General features: G+C 41.3%; 1 protein-coding gene across 1 annotated transcript; it reads right to left on the reverse strand.

Moving 5' to 3' along the window:
* Positions 1-5,036: 5,036 nt before the first annotated feature.
* On the reverse strand, positions 5,037-16,459 carry dusp7 (dual specificity phosphatase 7). The gene is made up of 3 exons (XM_074671033.1): positions 15,541-16,459; positions 13,721-14,149; positions 5,037-10,292 (listed from the first exon to the last, which is right to left on the reverse strand). Exons 1-3 carry the CDS (start codon positions 15,944-15,946, stop codon positions 9,976-9,978), a joined length of 1,152 nt encoding a protein of 383 aa, XP_074527134.1. The 5' UTR covers positions 15,947-16,459; the 3' UTR covers positions 5,037-9,975.
* Between the last annotated feature and the right edge of the window lie 1,698 nt (positions 16,460-18,157).

Genomic DNA, 18,157 nt, shown 5'->3' on the forward strand with positions numbered 1-18,157 from the left:
ATTTTTTTGCTTGTAAATTGGTAGTTTAGAACGTGACTTTGCCCAATCGGATGTGCAGCTCATGTGACTGACAGGGGCTCTTTTTAGCTGTTAGTGAAGAGGCTTACTGTTTCTCATACGGCTACACAAGCCAATTAGCTTCAAAACTTTGTTTTGGAAAGAGACAGGTAACATCACAGAGCATGCGCCCGTCTGTTATACAGTTTGTTTACACTTAAAGTTAATTTGATGTCTGGCTCACTTTCTTGGTGGGGCACTAAGATTATTAATCATTTTTTGTTCATGCTAAAATTCCGCAAGTGCAAAAGAAATGTCATCAATCCAGTGCATAGACTGTAAAAAAAAATGGACGTCCACTTGCTTGGCTCGAAGTGAGGTCTCCACAAAAACTGCTCTCCCTGGTGACTAGCTGCAGTGTAGGTTTAAAAATACAGCTTTCCAGCCATTCCAGATGGGCTGTGATCAAACTTTAAAAAATTATTACACCTTGTAGAAATGTTTCTCACGTCCGATTGTTGTGGTGGTTTGAAGATATTATTTGGCTGTCTTGTATCCAAGTCCTCTTTTTTTCTGAAAAGTTTCTTTTTCATTAGTTATACGAGGTTAAAAATAAGGCTTTATGTAACATTTATCGATGATTGACAGCTGCCGTTCTTGTGTATTTTTTGGGGGATTGTAAAATATGTCGGGAGGTAGAGTCAAGAAATGATTAGACTCTCGAAAGAAAATAAAATTATTCTTGTCACCCAGCTCCACTCAGATTCTCCCAGAATCCCTCATCGTCTCTACTGCGCAGATTCTGGCTCCAAACTGCTACAATGGTGGCGCCTGAGACGGGGGTATTTTGGCTTCAAAACCGTACAATGATAAATGGCAGAGCCACACTGTCCACTATATAAACCAACTATGATCCAGTGTATCACGTGCTATAGCTGCTTTTGGTATGTAGCTAATGTTGATTATACAAACTGTGTTCTTGCTAAAGCTAGATTCTCTAACTCCACCATTTCTGAGAGTCATCCCATGTGAACTTAAAGCTTTCAGGAAAGACGTTGTGACTACTAATAAAGAGGAATGTTCATACAGTCTAGTGAACACAGCAAACAAAATCTTGTTGAAGGCACCATGAATATGGCGTTAGAACATTTTAGTGCCAGTGCCAGTTTCAATTCTGTTTCAACTTCCAGGGATGAATACAGAAAAAAGTGGCTTACATTGCAAAAATGTGTGTTTATATTTTTTGATAAGATGTGAAGAGTGTTTTAGCCTTAGAAGCTCACTGAAGTGCTTCAGTTTGAAAAATAAAACTTTTGATGTCAGCTGTGATTTCCTTCAGTTTATGGCACATTTCCAATTTTGATTACCTCAAATTACAGCTGAAAGGGGGTCTTCATTACATGAACAGTCATTATAATGATTGGCATGTGGAAAAGTGTCATCAGGCTTCCAGGAAACCAAAGAGTAATCAGTGGTTAGTCACAGTCAGCCTGTCCCCAATCTCCGTCTTCATATCTGTTATTCCACCTGTGCTGCCACTGTAATATCCTGTCTTAATTACCATGAGTGGCTCACTTGATGGTGTGGTGGTGCAGGAAGTCACAGCGTATCCAAGAGGAGCCGCTGGAAGGAGGAGGGAGGAGGGAGTGAGGTTAACAGTGGAGGAGACGAGGAGCGATGAGGGGGAGATATTTTTAGCCAGCTCAGCTCAGCTCACAGCACTGTCTCTAAGATGCTCTTTTTTACTTCCACCAACCCTTCTCCTCGCTTCCTCACTCTGTTGCTTCTCACTGTATGTTTTCCTTTGCACATGTGCAGTTATTACTCCCTAATTGAGCAGAAAGAAAGTGCTGTAAAGGTTATGTGGGGGCACAGATAATGGATGTGCTGGTATGAGACAATGGAGAGAAATGCCCTACAGCTAGACTAATACTGACATAATATAGAATATAAAACCAAATGTTGGTTCCAAAAACTATGGCTTAACAGTACTTCGTTAAACACACCTGTAGGAGAGAAATATTATAAAGCTGGAGAAACCACCAAGCTAGCTGAAATTAGCAAAGCAACTACCAACAGGGTAAGCTAACTTGGTTCTGTACCTCTAAAGCACATAAATAAAACTCATCTAATGATTTGGAAAAGAAATCTATTAATAATACTGAAAAACACAATCTCAACTTTTTGGCTGGCAGCAGTTAGCTACTAAGTAAGAAGAAAACAGTTTAGGGTAAAGATTTGTTTGAAGGTCCCATATTGTGCTCCTTTTCTGCAGTTAAATATGGATTATTGATGTCTTCATGAAATGGTAGTAACATGTTTTGGCCCAAAAAGCCAATAAATCAAGCACAGCAGCATTGTTTCCAGGCTCTCATAGCCCCTCTGTTCAGAACGCTCTGATTTAGTGGGCGTGGCCTGCATATGCAAATGAGCCATTGCTGATACTGCCCTTCTCTTCTATGTCACTGAGAGCAGCGCCACGAGCTCCGAGTGCACAATGTTTAGAAAACAGCGAAGCTCGTTTACCATAACATACAGGCCAAAACAACAGGCTAACTGCAGCTAGAGCGCAACCTGAAGCTAACACAAAGACGGGGGACACTGAGGAAAAGCTCTTACATCTGCTCCACAGCACACAGCATTTAAAATACTCACATTTCCAGGGTCCGAGGTTTGTTGGCGAATGGTTGGTAATGTGACTGGATTCAGGACCAGTCTATTCGCTAGCTCTCTGTTCTACTGTCCAAAGTTGGAAAAGCAGTCGGCCGTGAAGTGACTAGCACACACATGAACAGTTTTACTAAGTGTAGCTGGTACATTTCCTTGATAAATGAACTTTAGCCACTTAGTCTTGTCTTCTTCCGAGATGGGAAGCTTGTGCATGGAACTGTGGTTGTCTACAGCCAAAAACAGCCATACTCCTCTCCCCGCTACTGGAGAGATTTCCCTCCAGATGTGGAGGGGAGAGGAGTGGCCGGGGAGGGGGCTCGGGGATATCTGCTCCAGTGGACCAATCAGGTCAGACTTGCTCCTGATTGGTCAAAAAAGGGAATCGCTGATGTCGGCTGGAAACTAGTTGGCCGGAAATTCTAAACAGCTCATTTTAGGTCAGGATTTTACATTCACAAGCACTACTAAGCACAGGTTATGTCATTAAATATCACATTTTGTGAGCTGGGAGGAAAGCCAAAGACCCCAAAACTTTCACTAAAAGACTTAATAAAGTGATTTTTGCATCATAATATGGGACCTTTAAGCAATTTGTACTAGCAAAGCTTTGTATTTTTGTTTTACTTTTTTAAGGTTGTTGTTTTTGTGTGTGTGTGTGTGTGTGTGTGTGTGTGTGTGTGTGTGTGTGTGTGTGTGTGTGTGTGTGTGTGTGTGTGTGTGTGTGTGTGTGTGTGTGTTGTCAATCTAATTGTGTTGGTAGCTGGATTTTCCTACTATAGATGAAGCCATGCTAAATCTTTAGTGTCAACAAGCTAACTGGCTGCTAGCTTAGGGTCTGTTGGTAAACACAAATTCAAACTGAGCTCCTCCTCCTTGGCTCAGTACCAGCGGCAGCACACACCCGCTGCCTTTGACCAAAGCTACATGAACACACTCACTAGCCTAGCAACCACCTGCAACATCTCGTTTCTACATAGGAGAGACTTGAGAGCTGTACACCTAACTTGGCATGTTAGCACAAGCTAATCACTGCGTTATTTGACACATACCTGCTTAGTTGAAAGTCAACCCACACCGCTTTCCATCCCGTGCTGCTCTCCAAGTGCAGGAAAGCGAATAGAAGTCGGGCCAAGCTTCACCCTTCTTTAGGAAAAAGCTTTATCTGTTTGGCGTTTCGTTTCACTTCAGTTGTGTTTTTCTTGCCCCATGCTATATACGCTATCAGAGCCCCTCAGTACAGCTTATTCTACTCACCAATCAACAAGCAGCATTACTTGCACACTTGGCGCACAGTGATTGGCTGGAGTAGCCACATCTACTCTCCACCCAGAATTGTCCCAACACAACCAAAACATCAAAGTACAGGCAGGGGATTTGGTTGGAGGTAGACACAGACACTGATGCACGTATATAGTAGCCCAGAAGTGATGATGAGAAAAAAATTACATTTTATCTTTGAGGAAAATCCTGCAGGACCTACCTTTAAGCTTCATTTTCATCACACAGATGTTAGCGCTTTGACTGAAAGTGAATAATGTAACTAAAAAAAAAAATGGATATCATCTTGCTCAGTTTAGGTCATCTCAAAAACTGCTCCCTTGGATGACTGGCTGCAATTTAGATGAAAAACCCAACGTCCTCCATTCATTCTAAAGGAGCTCCAATCAAATTTTTATAAAATACACTTTGTAGAAATGTTTCTCACACACCCATGCTGTTGTGATATACAGTTATTATTGGGCTGCATTGTGTTCAAGTCCTCTTTTTTTCTGAAAAGTTTTCTTTACTTAAGTTATAAGGTGTTAAAACAGGGTTTTGCCTCACATTTAATGTTGATTGACAGCTGCCATTCTTGCATAGTTCTTCTAGGACTAAGACGAATTGGGTAAAGGAGCCAAGAAAAGATTAGATTTTGGAGATAAGACTTTTTTTTGTCAGCTAGCTCCACACCAAAAAACACAGTCTGCTCTATTGGAATATAAGTGGGATGATTCTGTTAAAGGAATCAGACAATGTCGCTGTCAGAAATTGTAGGAACCACAGCAAAGCATGACAAACCCTGAAAGTGTGTGTGATTGCACAAGAGGTGTTTGAGGAAGTTTGTGGCTTTCAAAAAAATGAAAAGGTTGCTCAAGTCTTATTGCTCCAACCACAACCTTCTTGACTCACAATGGATGCCTAGACAAGAGTTGCACTTCAAGTAGAGGAACTGTATTTGCTCAGAATTGACAAGTCAGTAATTATTCTTCAGAAAATTGTATTTTGTTTTCCAACAATGTACGAGAGCACACTTATCATGTAATGTACTTATTTTGTATGGAGCAGCTTCTGTATTTTTGTTGTAGGGAATAAAAGAAAGGAATCACATGTTAAAGAAAAAAATATTTCAATATTTATTTGCAGTATAAACATGTCTTGTGTTGTTTCCATATACTGTACAATACATCAGGTCAATCATTTTTCCTTCAGTAGACAGAAAGGTGAAACTTCCCCGGTTAACATGCCCCTTGTTTTATACACAGACAGATTGCATCTGTTTTAAAAACTGTTTACAGCACAATACAAAACAGCTAGTCAACGTGTGTCTGAAGCTGTAACACGATGCAAGATGCATTGTCAAAAAAATCCCTGAAAAATTCCTCACTGAGGTAACATTTTTAAAATCATTCACTTTTTCTTTCACTTTGTTTTTAACGAAGCCACTCACTCTTTCGTTCTCTGCTGCTCTCAGTCGCTCACTCATGTCTTTCCCTCCCAAACACATTCTTACCGAGATGTAGCTACAAGTTTTAAGGACACAGAAACAGCCGTTCCCATGATCTGGCAAAATTACAAACAGAGAAAAAGACTTGATTTCTCTTTCATTGTTACAAAGACACAAAAACACGAGAAAGCAGCTTGAAATCAACCATGTTTCTTTTGAAATAGAAAAAAGCTCTGCACTGAAATATATTTCAATCCTAGGGTGCAAGTGATCAAGTCCTCAACAATTTCCTTATTGAAAGTGGGATGTGACTACAGACAAGGGAAGTCCATTCAAGCATGGTGGTGTCTTCATCTCTGATGCTATAATAGGAGAGGATCTTTTGCATATAAATTCATAACATATATATACTTAGATATATATTCATATTGAAAGGCCACAGGAATAGCATAGAGCACATTATATCAAAACATGACGGAGAAAGACCTTGTCATTATTTAAGCCGGGTGGTGTAATCATCTACTGTGGAACATAACTGGCATGCTGAACCACAGCTCTGGCTGTGTGAAGCAGAGTGTGTGTGCATGTTTGTCTGTGTGTTAGTGACAGCTTCTTTCAGGTCGCTGATGGTCAAACATTTTGGACACCCCAGGTGAAATGTTACTTTCGTCCACAAGCCATACTGAGCTGGATGTTGTATACTTATGTAGAATAGATATAGTACAAAAGAAGAAGGTTTCAAAAACGTTGAGGTCTTGGATCTTACAAAATACTGCAAAAAGGTGTTTTGATATATTGCAGAGTAACAAAGAGGACCTCGTGTGACCCGTCATGGTACAGAGACAGCTCGCTGTCTGCTGTTACCATGTTCTGATTCAAATAACAAACAAATGTTTCAGTTTTTACACAAGGTTTTTTTTAAAGTGAGATACAAAGTATTGAACAGTCAGCATTAGAAACAAGTTAGAAAGATTATATAAGGCCAGCTTAAACCAACCCTGTTCAGCTTCTGCTGTCCCCTCTGAAAACCAGTTCTGTGTTTTCCATGTGGACCCTCTTCACATCAAGGCTTTTTAAAACAGATTTTTGTAGTTTGCTTCGAATATTAATAACACACATCAGGCAAGAGCCAGTCAACAAAAAGAAAGTTTCCAGTTGTTTTAATCTACAACAGATCTTTTTAGAACCAACAAACAGCCGGATGCCTTGTTTCCAATTTGGTACGTGATTGTCTGGTAATCCGTGAATAAACGGATGATGCCTCTGGTGTCTAATATGAGGAAGTGCATTCTTTGTGGATGAAAACGACATATGAAATACCTGTAGCCGCTAGAGAGAGGCCCATTTTCTCCCATGACTGATTAATTTGATCAAATATATTACTTATAAACATTTAATAAAGACATTTCCCAGACTCAGTGTATGTTATAACATAGACAAGTTATTTCCAATCACATAAACTCACTTAACATTCAATATGGGCAACTAAGAAAATAGCCTGTAAGCTAGTTAGCAGCCTATTAGCAAAGTTAGCTCACTGTCTCATAGCCTCTGAAATCCAGCATGACATTTTTACTTGAGAAAATTTTTACAGAGGAAAATTCCGAACCCAAATGTTAAAGGAGAGGAGCTTCACGGGCACACAGATATCGCAGAGATTCCCATAGAAATGACAGGACTTCTGGTCAACCTGCTAGCATACACATAAGTGGAAACAAGGCATGAGAAGCCCAAGCAGTTGTTTTTCACTAATTTAATTTAGAGGAACACTGACTATAGTATAATGGGGACTCTCTATGAAGAGAATAGAAAATGTTGATAATAAATTTGAGAATTAAATGAATTCTTGCAGCTCTGTTCTGCCAAGAGGGGTAACTTTGTTTTGTGAATTTATACTCCCAGGTTTGAGGGAATATAACTTTCTCTGCACCTTATCGGTATGATTAGGATCAAAAGTTAAATTTAAAAATGTTTAAGATTAAGATATTTTGGGAAGGCTGACATACTAACTGCTAATAATTTTGGTCACTATAAAGCCTGAACCTGCAGCCCAATAGTTTTCTCTTTATTTACAGCTTGATGTTCATGAAACCACAGCTTTGGGATGACCATCACTGACTGGACACAATTTTTTGCCTTATAAAGCAATTTCTGCAAGCAAGTGAACATCAAAGAAAGACTGTGATAGCAACTGTTATGGTTTTTGTATGATGCCTTGTGTACCCACAGAGATGTCCAACTGCTGTTGTAACCCATTCATAAAAAGGAAACTTGTATAAAATCTGCATCACAACTCTTTGTTGATCAGATGCTTCTGATGTGAAGAGGGTCTCAGAAAACTCCTTGGTCACACGCTGTGTGCCGCTGTGCTCAGCAGCAACAGCAGTTAAAAAAACTGTCCCCATCATTCGTTTTCCCACCTCTTAAAGCAACATCAAACCCGTGGTTACGTCTACTGTTAGAGAGCACACAGTACGACGAGCATGCTCAGGTATACAAAATAATATAGATCTGTTTACGATAAGCTTTATTATAGAAATATTTATATGTATCAATTCCTGTTTAATATATCTTTTATATTATATACCCAAGGCTTAAGGGTGAATCAACTCAAACAAACTTCTCTTTGATCCCTTTAGTAAAAGACCTTTCCTTTTGTTTGCCCATGCAGTTAAGAGACATGTAGCTAAGTGCAGTCTGTAGCTGAGGCCAATCCCAGCCCACAACCTCCCAACACCAAGGCCAGATTACAATCATAGTCCTGTTTTTGGTAAATTTGTACCTGGTGACTCTAAGACATGGGAACAAACTGAACAACTTCCTTTTAGGTGGAGAAACGTAAGGAAATATAAGAGTGTTGAGGCACTTCCTTGACCAAAAAGTTGCTCAGACATGTTAACACTGTCTTAGTGTCCCCCTAAATACAACCTCAACCCTGGCCTTTAGTTTAAGTCTTTGGCCTTGATCCACTAAAGTCCAAAGACGCCAATTTGGACAAACATACTGGTGCCATGATGTCCTGTGATGAAAAGAGAGACGGGATGTTCTGTCCCAGATTCTAGACGTGAGCACTAGTCAGTACAGCCCTCCTTTGGTACTGCTGAAAAAATATACACAAAACTGGTTAAAAAAAATACTAGTTACTGTTTTGACAGGCTCAGCACAGGCTCAGCTTGGCTTTTGGTGTATTCACTTATACATCTTTGTAGGCTGTATTAGGAACCAAAGCTAATACAGACATCAGTAGGGAGCTCATACAAAGTTTAATTTTTTTTTAAACAGCGGGTGGATACAACTGAAACTTCTTGTTAGACAACTGAACTAACAGTCATATGAGGAAGGAAATAGAAATCAGGAACTTGCTCTGAAAAAATGTTGGCAAAATGTCAACAGTTGTGTAACGTCTTCACCCACACAGGACCCCGGCTACCCTGATAATCTCCGACCCCATGTACCCCAGTCCCTGAACCTCTCACCCCCTGAACCTCGTCCTTTGCCGGGGTCCCGCTTCCTGCTCCCTCCCCTCTCCTCTGTGCAGCTGTCAGGACTTGTCGCAGCCTGGGACTGGCCTCTCTCCTCTGAATGTCTCTTTATCTGCCTGCGTCAAGTGCCAGCAAGTCAATGGCTACACCACTGTGCAAACTGCATTAGGTCATTACGAACCTAACAGAAAAAAAAAACTGAGAAAAGAAAAAAAGACAACTACAAAAATCACAAAAACGTTCCTCTTTGATGGTGTCATCACACCTGTTCCCCTTCTCTAGTTTTACATTCTCTTAAGCCATTATTAGATTGGATAGATAAAATTTCTATGCGTATATATTTATATAAGGTATAGATTTGTGCGTAAATGTACACAAAAATATACAAAATGCATAAAGACATACTGATTTGTTAAGGACTGCTGCTGCTATGTACGTTAACATACATACAGTACAAACATACATACTTTGTGTGCGTGTGTGTGTGTGCGTGTGTGTGTGTGTGTGTGTGTGTGTGTGTGTGTGTGTGTGTGTGTGTGTGTGTGTGTGTGTGTGTGTGTGTGTGTGTGTGTGTGTGTGTGTGTGTGTGTGTTAATTCCTTGGTTTTTAAAACTCTACATTCAGTAGAGCGAGATTTCCTACAAGTAAATCCCAGATTCTCCACTTGGCACCAGTCAGCTCAGCTCAAGAGCCGAGACAAAAAGACAGAGCGGATGTTGTCGTCTCAGAAAATCGAGCGCTGGAGGTTTTTCCATGTTTCTATCTTTGTATGAAGCTGCAGTCTTCTCAGTCACATAAATCTCCTTGGTTCTTTGTTACAAAACAAGTAGATCAGGGCTCTTCCTCCTTTGATTTCAATTAAGCTCTAAGGATGACACCATTGTGAAACCTTCTAACAGTTCAGACACAAAAAAAACTCTTCTTTCCCCTTTTTACGTGGCATCTGTGGCCTCCTCTGTCCCTCCAACGCAGCTCTGTGACCAGGCTCTCACACAACGAGCCACTGGGAGGCTAAAACATTCATTAAAACTGCTTTTTCTCTCCAGTGTAGTTGCTTGTTACCGTGGCAAAAGCACCACTGTGCTCCCCTACAGAAAAAAGGGACAGTCCAGTGTCTTATTTTCATGTAGACTCCAGCGTGTCCAGTTGAAACACGTTGTGATTGGTCGGCGTGGTGAAGAAGAGCTGGTCGTGCATGGGGGAGGTCGAGTGGTTGTCGCAGGGGCTGTTGAGGCCCAGCGTCCGCTCAAAGTCCAGCAGCTGGCCCATGAAGTTAAAATTGGGGGAAATGTTCGACTTTTTCCTCTTCACAAAGTCGTACGCGTCATTGAGTGACAGGTTGAGCTTCTGCATCAGGTAGGCCACCGTGACCGTCACAGAACGGCTGATTCCCGCCAGACAGTGCACCAGGATGCCGCACTTTTTAGAGCGTGCCTCATCTGAGGGAGAAGAGAAGGAAAAGATGAGGGTTAGATAATACTGTCATTTTGGGGGAATGATTTCAAGTTATCAACGAGCCCGAAAGAAAGAATTAAACAGAAATATTGCATTTTGCTGGGTGCTGCATCGTGGAGATGATTGCTTTAGTTTCTGGATCTCGGGTAACTTAATGTTGTGAATCTTCCACTGAGGACACAGTGTGTGACAGAAGGACACATTTATGATGTTTACTTATGCATGCAAGGAAGAAAAACATAAAGTTAGGTTAAGTCATTAATTTTTCAGGCACTCTGCAGAAATATAGACATTTCTCCATCACTGCTGAGCATATAGCTCCTTTCACACAAGCCCCACATGACTGGAAATTCCCCAACTTTATCTGGGTGGGCTGCATGTGTGAACTCAGTTGGCAAAACCATTTTCCTCACCTTGTAAATATTTCTTAGAAAGCAGAGTGAACTGATGTGTTAACGCAGCAGGTATGTCAGGAAAATTTGAAGCGAGCAGGCAAGAGGATTAAATTCACACAGCTTCCTACACTCTACTGTTCACCTCAGTTGTCAGTCTTGTGTCTTGAACTACTGTGATTAGGTGGCGTAAACATCCTTACACATATTGCGGTGATTTGAACACAAAAACAGCCATGTTAGCCTAAAATTTCCCACTGTGGGGTGCATGTGTGAACAGCACAGTCCTGAAAATACCAGGGCCTGAGATTTCTTGCAATCATTTCGAAAATGTCTGGGTTTCTTTAGTAAAAGGGGCTTGTTATGTTCTTTTTATTAATTTGTGTAGCTTCTTGGAGCTTCATAGGCTGCCCCAGAAAAAGTGTAACATCATACAGGCTGAAACACACTACTAAAGATATAATGGTAACTCTGATGTTTTTTTCCCTTTACAGGAAAAGTAATAACCAATCCTCTTTTTCCCAAGCTTATCAAGAATTAGAGTTTCTTTTAGCACATGCTCCCCAGAAACATCAATGAGCTTGTCACATTTCTAGCTGAGTCCATAAAAATTCTATATTCAAGAAAAATTGAGAATCTTTTTGAGAGGAAATGGAGCCTATTTTCTGATGAGCTTGTAATATGACCAAGCAAGATCTCAACAACCATTGTTTTCTGCCAAAGATTGGACAGCTTTTGTTTCACACACCATATTTCTGTGTTTCTTTTTGTCTCTGTGCTCTCCTCACTGGTTTCTGGAAGTTGACAGTTGGTAAAAGTGTGAAGCCAAATCAAACACAATCTTTTGCTCATTTAGTTGTTTCTTTGATTACAGCTTAAAAAGTAGCTTCACATGATCAAGAAACACAGAAACACAGCTGACTTGACAACTCAAACGACACTAACATTTTATTTACCGTCACTCAACTGTAAGTCAAAGCTAGCTACAGAAAAACACCATCACACTCTGGAGAAGTTTTCAGAGTTGTATCCAAAGCAGCAGAGAGAGACTAAATCATTCAATTCAAACATTTTATACTACGTTTTCTTTTCAGAATGGCCTTCTTGAATGATTGGAGCGATGTTTCATTCTGCTTTCTAGCACTCAGTCTGTAGAAAAATCTGAATAAAACGCATCTTGCATTATTTACAGGCTACATCCACCTTCTCTCAGCTTCAAGGCCTCGCACTTTGCATCACTACCAGCCATTAGAGCAAGAGTTAAGTGCTTCTTTTCTTTCTCTCATCCTCTCCTTTATCTCTCCCTCCCTCTCTGCCTCCTCCCCTCGCTCTTGTTGTAGGATTGAGGTCAGACAGCTCACGAGCTCATGCTGCAGAGCTGATGCCAAATTACATTTAAATGTAATGTGTGCTCACTTTCCACAATAAAAAGGAGCCGAAGAAATCCTCACAGAGAGACCCCGAACACAATGAGGCAAGACTCAGAGGGAGAACAAGTTAGCAGTGGTTAATCTGCGGGGGACTGATCCTCAGACTTTGGATTTTTGTGCTGTAAACAGATCTTAAACAAGAATTGTTCATTTGTACAGCTCCTGCATATTCAAAAATCCTCACGCTTTACAGCCTTGACTATAATAGAAAACATGTTAATTGAATTATCTCAAATATTTGAAGAATCCACATTTTAAAACAGAACAGCCCACGGTAACATCTGTGTCTCCTTCACTCATAATTAGCCTGCTGTTAGCTAAAAGACCTGATGTAATCCCTGCACATTACAGCCAGCCAGACAGCGTCATTTAACATCAGCATGACCCAAATCTGCCACGACCTCTGGCTCTGGCATATGTCACACTTCCTCCCACCTGAGCAGCAACATTAGTCCATGCTTTGAAAAAAACGAAACCGATGTCAGGGGGTCTGGACAGTCTAAGAGCACCATAAAGGCTCGCACCGTAAAGGCTCACATTGTGATGGCTCTGGCTCGCTCTGACTCACTGAGGGAATTTACTCACTCTCTGGGAATTCTCTGAGTAGGAATGACCGGAATGATGGGAAATACTGAAAATTGGACGGGATAAGGGCTGAAATTCTTGTGACCCCATTCTGAAAGAATCTGCTCCCATGTTTTATTCAAAAGGTTGCTTTTTTATTTCATGATTTAAAATTCATATTTTATCAAGAAGAGGGGGACACAGGAAGCTGTCAGCAGCTGGGTAGTTTTTGATTTGATTCTCTTCAGGGCTATTTAAATGGTTTATTAAAGGGGACTGAAAAGAAGTGAGAGTTGTAATCCAAATTGTTCTACAGAAAAACTGTAAAGTGTCACAATTTCTCAGATGATGAGATTCAATTCTCTATGTAAATCTATTAGTGAAGTTTGAGAGCAACTAATTTCACAGTAGTTAAGACATGAACTACAATATTGTCTTTAAAAAATTAAGCTTAACATGTCTAGACACAAGATTCACAGTCTGTTCACAGTGTCAAAATGGTTTACAGAGTGAGGCTATCACTAGCAGAGCTAGCACCACCAGCCTCCCATCTCATTGTAGGTTTTAATCATGCCTGAGCTGGTTACTCATTGTGGCTGTGTCAGTTTCACCAGAAACATCCCAAATACAACTGTGTCTTCATGTTTTCAGCAAAATACTGCCAAGGCTATGCTATAAGACACTTTCTGTCATCTGTGCTGGTTTACATTTGGGTCGTAAAGCAATACCTCATGATGGCACCTGTATCCATTAACCCAATCTCTGGTTAGCTCTAGATAGTGTTGGGAGGCAACAGATCAACACGTGGCTAACATTTATGAAGAAAATATCAAGATTTTGTTTAACGGACTTTGTGATTCCCCCAACTAGCATGGGTCATTTGTGCTGTTTTGTTGACACTGTTTTTGACATTAGATTGGTCAAAGGTTTGAGCAATAATAAATGTATACAAAAATATTCATGACACTGCCTTTTCTGTGCTCTGCATCCTGACACAACCTGGGTGTCTTCTTCCTTTTTACTCACCAATGAATGAAATGGCCTCTGGGAAAAACTGCGACAGGTTCTGGCTCCAGTGATCGGAGATGGGGATCTGTTTGTACTTGAAGTCTCCTTCATGTTCAAACATGTTGGGCAGGTTGGGCGTCACATTTAGGATGTATTTGATGTTGTACTTGCTGAGCACGTCCAGATTTGTGGAGTCTTTGGCACAGCCCAGGTAAAGGTACGGCAGGATCTGGACCGGGAACGCTGGCTGGTTGTTGGGGAGCGGGCTACCCTCAGATTCAGTGGCACTGCCCGGCTCACGGTCGGATTCCCCGTCAGAACAGTCAGAGCTAATGCGGAGTCCTCCAAGACCCAGGACGGAGGACGGCGGCGAACTGCTGGGACATGAACAGTCCAGATTGGTCTCGCAGTGCTCGGGGTACTCAGACTGGAACTTGTTGAAGCCCCCTGGAGAAAAATAACAAGTGTCAGTGTTAAAGGATAGAAAATTAAACCAATGGGTGGTATATGAAGTGTGCCCGATTAACAACCTCAAACTGAAGGGAACTATGCAGGCTTGGAAAACAAAATTGTAAAATTACCAAAACGAAAACAAATGATTTCATCAGAATTAGCTTTTGAAAAATTAACTTTTTTAAGTTAAAGCAACATTTCTGAAAAAGATGTGGAGGGTAAAGTGCCATAATAGTGTAATTTAACAATTCCTTTTCCATATTAGTTAAACTTTCTCATCTGGGCTTCACTGCAGATTCATGTGTGAAGAGCACCTTACATTTAAATGATGATCATGATTATTAGAGGGATTTCTTTTTCCAGACATTTTTCAATATTTGTTCTCAAAGTAACAACCAGACACATCTTTTTTTCTGAACCCCTACCAGAGGCCTTGATGTGTCAGGTAAGGAGAGAATAACGTGAGATTTACTTCATTATGAATAGGCTAACAGGCTGGACAGATGTGCTCCATTGAGAAAAGCTGAGCCCTGGGGAGAATCAGCAGCAGAGAAGGACACTTACAACACTCACTACTCTGCTCAGTGGACTTTTTGTGAATGGCAGCTCAGTGTTTGACTCCACTGAAACATTTCCATTAAACTAAATAAATCGAACCAAGTCAGTCTTTTAACTCCTGGTGTATTTAAAACATGTGGCTTTTAATTTCTATATATTTAGATGGCTATCTAAATTATTCAGAGCGTGTCGTCGTTTCCTCGTTTCCTTGTCCATTCATGAAAAAAAACGCTGTCTTTTCCTGAAGGAGCACAACATGGCGGGGGCATTTCTGAGACATTTAATTAAAAAGCACACTTTAAACTGCTCTTTTCATCAATATGTCTAGTGTATTGAAGAGTGTCACACCTTTTCACACCTTATCAAAGTCATGGCGGTAAATTAGGACGACAATATGTAGGGGAAGTGAATCTGTGAAAGTTCAAAATGACCTCAGAGTGACATAAAGATGAGAATAAAACTAATGTCAGCACATTGTACGACATATTAAGGATAATTAACGACGACCTTCTTCGACCATAACAACAGATTTACTTGAAGTACAGACTGGCTGTAAGCGTAATAATGTGTTATAAACTAAAAAGCTGCTCAAATGGGAAGCTGTCTTTTCTGGGATAATTCATTAACCAAGCATTTAGATCAGACACAAGAGTGTAGATTAAAGTTATGACTTCATGATCCCAGGTCTGACTTTTACTGTGAGTTTAACATTAACAGCCCACTGTTTGTTTGGACACCTTAAAGCTAGTCGGAAATTGAACGATCTTCCTCTACTTGTGTGATTTAGATTAAAAGAAAAGGCACATCATGAAGTCCTGTGATCTTACCCTCCAAAAAGAAAGCCTTGCAGCCGTCGTCCCGCAGTTTCTGCAGCAGCAACCCCAGCACGGAGCTCCCCAGCCCGGACTCCTGCCGCTCCGGACTCGCCTCGTCGTACAGGACCACCACGTCCGTCTTGCAGCGCTTGACAAATTTCTCCTTGTCCTCGTTGTTGGGGATGATGGAGCGGATGGGGAGGTTTCCCTTCTTGAGCCTCCGCAGCATGAGGCCCGGGATGGCCAGGTTGATGGCGGACTCGATGTGCGAGGACTCGTACAGCTCATGGGGTCTGCAGTCCAGCAGCAGCAGAGAGCCGGCCCCGGACTCCAGCTCCTCCTGCAGCCACTCCACGCTCTTACTCGACATCATCATAGTCACGATCACAGAACCGCTCCACAGATGGTTAATTTTCATTAGGGAAACGTTAATCCGCCTGTCCCCGGGTGTAGCGTGAAATAAACACAACAGAATAAAGGTAAAGAAAAAGAAAAATCACGGCGCTAAACTTCCCTTCCCGCGGCCACCACCACCTCCACCACCGCCGCCGCCACTGCCGCTGCTGGTCCTCCGTTCGCGCACACACACGCACCCAACACACACTTCCACTCACGCACCCACATCCAACACGCACGAAGCGATGCCCCTGCGGTTTGAGCAGGAAACTTGAACATGCAGAGGTTTCTTTCCCCCCTTCCTTCAGTCCGATAGGAGCGGAGGATTCATTCCAGTCCATCGACGTCCATTTGGCAAGCCCGCTTCAATCTGTACGCGTCCACAGACCAACAAAAAAGGCCCTAAGACGCCTCTTCAGTGTCTCGGGTTGTGGGTTTCAGATGAGTTGCTGCTGCTAATGCCCATGATTAGTGTTGGTGTTTGACACGCTGGCCCGTGGAGCGCCTCTGGTTTGTCATTTCCACTGGATGTGTTAAAGAGGCAGCGCAGGCTGGTCATTGAGAGGAGGGAGGAGCGCGTGCATTTAAAGGCGCAGAGCTGCGGCAGAGAGACTGCTCAGACTGTGTTCATAACATTCATTTCCATTCATTGAAAATGGACTACCTGTAAAATCCAGATAAAAGCCAGGTGTCATTTCTATATAGATTATTGAGATTGTTATTTAAGAGTGGCTTAATGAGTTTGATTCTATATCGTGTTTATGGTTTTTAATTCCATACATGGGATATTGCAAAATATCACATAATCTCTTGCAACTGTAGTAAATAAAACAAAATCAGGGGTTAACTAATTTACAAAGGACTCTTAAGCATCAGGAAACTTCAGTTTTTTGTAACACTGACCCTCTAATGAATTCCAACTATCACCCATGGTGGTATCAGTGTTTATTTTTACTACAAGTAAACTAACCAAAAGTACCATTCACACAATAAATCGTAGATATGTGTGGTCTTTTTTTAAACATTCTGGATTTTTTTTTTTAAATGCATTTTGCATGTTGTGTCCTATTTTTTAATTCATTTTCTGTGAAACCAGGCAAACTAATGAGCTCACTTGTTGATCTTTTCAAGTGCAACAACACAAGTTAGGTTTCCTGCCCACTTAGTCATTTGCCTAAAAATCCTGAAAGAGGGGGTATTATGCTTTCCCATTGTTCAAACGGGTTTAAAGTAACAGTGCCAGATGTCCATACTAAACATGTGTAAAGTTTCAAACTGCTACATGCTCATCTGATGTGAAAATCTTGTAATCAGTTTGTAAATATGCAAGGACACTTGCTGACAAGACATCACTTAAGGATCTCCTTAATGGTTCATGACCAATTGGAGAGGTGGGCCTCAAACACGAAGACCTGCAACATAGCTCCACCCCCCATGAGGCCTCCTGAGGACTGGCCAATCAGGGGACAAGGGGTTTGTGGAGCAGGGGAGACAGAAAGAGAGCACAGCTAAAATGAAGTATTAAAGATACAGACTGAAACAATGGTTTCTGAAACACCAGTGTGAGATTTATTTATTTATTTATCTATTCATTCATTCATTTATTTTTGTTCTAAATACTGTGAAGCTGCTTGGTCGGAACCAGAAGAGCATTATGTACTATATATTATTAACATTAGATACTTTTTTCTCTTCAAAACTGTGAAAATGTTCAACAACTGTGTAATTTAATATAATGAATTCATCAGACCTCAGGTATCTGAGGGTTCGTATACACAACATCGGTTTTAAGGTGAAATGCAAACGTTTTTTTGCGTTTTGGCCTCAGCCTTAACACGGAAACGGCGCTTCAGCTGACCCAAAATGCAAACTTTTGAAAACAGCCTCCAGAGTGTTTTTTTTTTCTGTAACACTGCCGACACTGTTGCCAGGTAAACACTAAGCTGGCGTTTTTAGTGGAAACGCTAACGTCTCGCTCCGCTTCACGCAAGCGCATACAACTGTCCAACAGTACTGTTGTTACGATCGTCGCTGACTACTATGTTGTGCTTGTGCTGCTCAATCTGCTGTATCTGCTCACTGTCTTACATCAGGATGTGCATCTGTTGCTCCCCTTCTGCACTTAGTATTCATCAAAACACCAGATGACCGGCTCAACTCTGCTTCGGTGGAGATTTCCCAAAAGCGGCTTCTGGACAAACCAGTTATGGCGCCACCTACAGATCTGACAAGC

This window comes from Halichoeres trimaculatus, unplaced genomic scaffold (assembly GCF_033239565.1).
Source record: "Halichoeres trimaculatus isolate MK-OKI-2021-1 unplaced genomic scaffold, fHalTri1.1 fHalTri1_scaffold_1, whole genome shotgun sequence".
NCBI classification, from domain to species: domain Eukaryota; kingdom Metazoa; phylum Chordata; class Actinopteri; order Labriformes; family Labridae; genus Halichoeres; species Halichoeres trimaculatus.

Coding starts and splice junctions, on each gene's coding strand:
- dusp7 (XM_074671033.1), bottom strand. CDS start 15,946: ATGAAAATTAACCATCTGTGGAGCGGTTCTGTGATCGTGACTATGATG. Junction 14,150..15,540: donor CAAGGCTTTCTTTTTGGAGG/GTAAGATCACAG, acceptor ATTTTTCTCCAG/GGGGCTTCAACAAGTTCCAG. Junction 10,293..13,720: donor AGAGGCCATTTCATTCATTG/GTGAGTAAAAAG, acceptor CTTCTCCCTCAG/ATGAGGCACGCTCTAAAAAG.